Source organism: Penaeus monodon, chromosome 24, assembly GCF_015228065.2.
Source record: "Penaeus monodon isolate SGIC_2016 chromosome 24, NSTDA_Pmon_1, whole genome shotgun sequence".
Lineage (NCBI taxonomy): Eukaryota > Metazoa > Arthropoda > Malacostraca > Decapoda > Penaeidae > Penaeus > Penaeus monodon.
Window position 1 is genome coordinate 41,103,632 of NC_051409.1, and position 1,827 is coordinate 41,105,458.

Here is a 1,827-nt window from a genome sequence, read left to right on the forward strand (position 1 = left end):
CCCCCTGGTGGGTAGTCCCCTGGAGGAATATACCATTGAGAGTTATACACAGGGGCAGTACGTAGACGCAAGGAAGGTTAATGTATATTGCTTTCGCTTAGATTAATGGTGTGGGAGTCATGACGTGATTAATAGTGTCTTCTCATTGTTTCTTCCTCAAGCAAACACTAATTCCACCAGCCAACCAAAACTTATTTCCTTGAATAACGAAATATTTTATTTTGTTGATAAAAAGACCAGAAGAAGATTGTTGCTTTTGAAGAATGAGAAAAGTTTCGAAATCTTCTTCGAATAAATCTCTCATCTTTCCAGATGTTTTTTGTTAAGTTCTTTTCCTTTTTTCTTGCCATTGTTTTGTTTCTCAACTTCCTTCTAATTTCCTCACCTCCTTCAATTATCTTTCCATTTTTCCCTCTCATCTTCTTTCTAACTTCGCCTCCTTCATTTCTCTTCCTATTTCTTCCCTCTCAACTTCCTTTCTAACTTTCTTACCTCCTTCATTTCTCTTCATATCCCCCTCCCCCTCATAACATCCCGCTCACATCCTCATCGTCGTCATTTCTATTCATATTTCCCCCTCTCAACTTCCTTTCAAACTTCCTCACCTCTGAACTTTTCTTTCATTTATCTCCCTATTTCTTCCTTCTAACTTACTATCCTCCTTCATTTCCCTTGCTATTCTTCCCCTCTCAAATTCATTCTAACTTCCTACCGTCCTTCACTTCCCTCTTTCATGTCTCCCCATTCCCCCCAATCAACTCCCTTTCTAAATTCTTCATCTCCTTCATTTCTCTCCCTAGACATCCCCCCCCCCCTCGTAACATCCCCATCACATCCTCACCTTTACTTTTCTTCCTATTTTCCCCTCGTAACTTCCTTCTAACTCCCTCACCTTCATTTATCGTCTCATTTCTCCCTCCCAATTCCCTCCATCATTTTTTCTTCCTGTTTCCCCCCTCACAGCTTCCCTTCTGACTTACTCAAGCCCCTGCATTTCTCTTATCATTTTCCCCTCTGAACCTTTCTGCTTCATTGTTCGTCTTATTTTTCCCTCATAACATCCTTCTCACATCCTCACCTTCGCTTCTCCGCTTCTTATCTTGGCCCTCACAATTTCCCTTCTAACTTACTCACCAACTTCGCTCTACATTCCTTTCTCTTGCTATTCCCAGCCTCTTAACCTCCTCACCTTCTTCACTCCTCTTCCTATTTCTTCTCTCTCAACTTCTAATTCATTTCCCCCCTGTCAATTTCGCTCTTAACTTCCTCACCCCCTCCATTTCTCTTCCCATTTCTCCCCTCCGAACATCCTCACCTCCTTCTGCTCGTGCTCGATCAGGGAGTCCAGCAGAACGACGTTTCTGTTGTCCACCGCCCGGAGGATGAGGCCGGGAGACGCTGACGCCGAGGAAATGGCCACCAGCTCCGTCGCCAGGGCTTCGCTGAACAAGGAGGCTTCCAACAGGTCTTTGCTACTCTCTTTCTCCTGTTGGTGGGGTGGGGGAGGTTTCCGATGGGAGGGAGGAAGGGATGGGGGAAGGAGGGGGAGGAGAGGAAGGGAAGGAAATAGGAATGGGGGAACGGGGAAACGGAAGGAAAGGGGGATGAGGAAATGGAAGGAAAGGGGGAGAAGGAGGGGGAAGGGAAGGAAAAGGGTGATGAGTTGTAGGGGGAAGAGTAGGGAAGGAGGATAAAATGAGGGGAGGGTAAAGGGAAAATTATAGATGAAGGTTGTGAGTCGTTTGGGAGTGTAGGGGTGTATGGGTATATAGGGGAAGGGGCGTTTATGGGGGAATGGGATAAGTGTGGGTCGGATGGAAAAAAAGT

General features: G+C 45.6%; 1 protein-coding gene across 1 annotated transcript in view; it reads right to left on the bottom strand.

Moving 5' to 3' along the window:
* LOC119588969 (serine/threonine-protein phosphatase 6 regulatory ankyrin repeat subunit B-like) overlaps positions 1-1,827 on the bottom strand; it is a gene marked incomplete in the record, with an annotated part of 103,883 nt that overhangs the window by 9,059 nt on the left and 92,997 nt on the right. Inside the window, 1 exon segment of the mRNA XM_037937576.1 lies at positions 1,316-1,483. Coding sequence (XP_037793504.1) covers positions 1,316-1,483 — 168 coding nt within the window.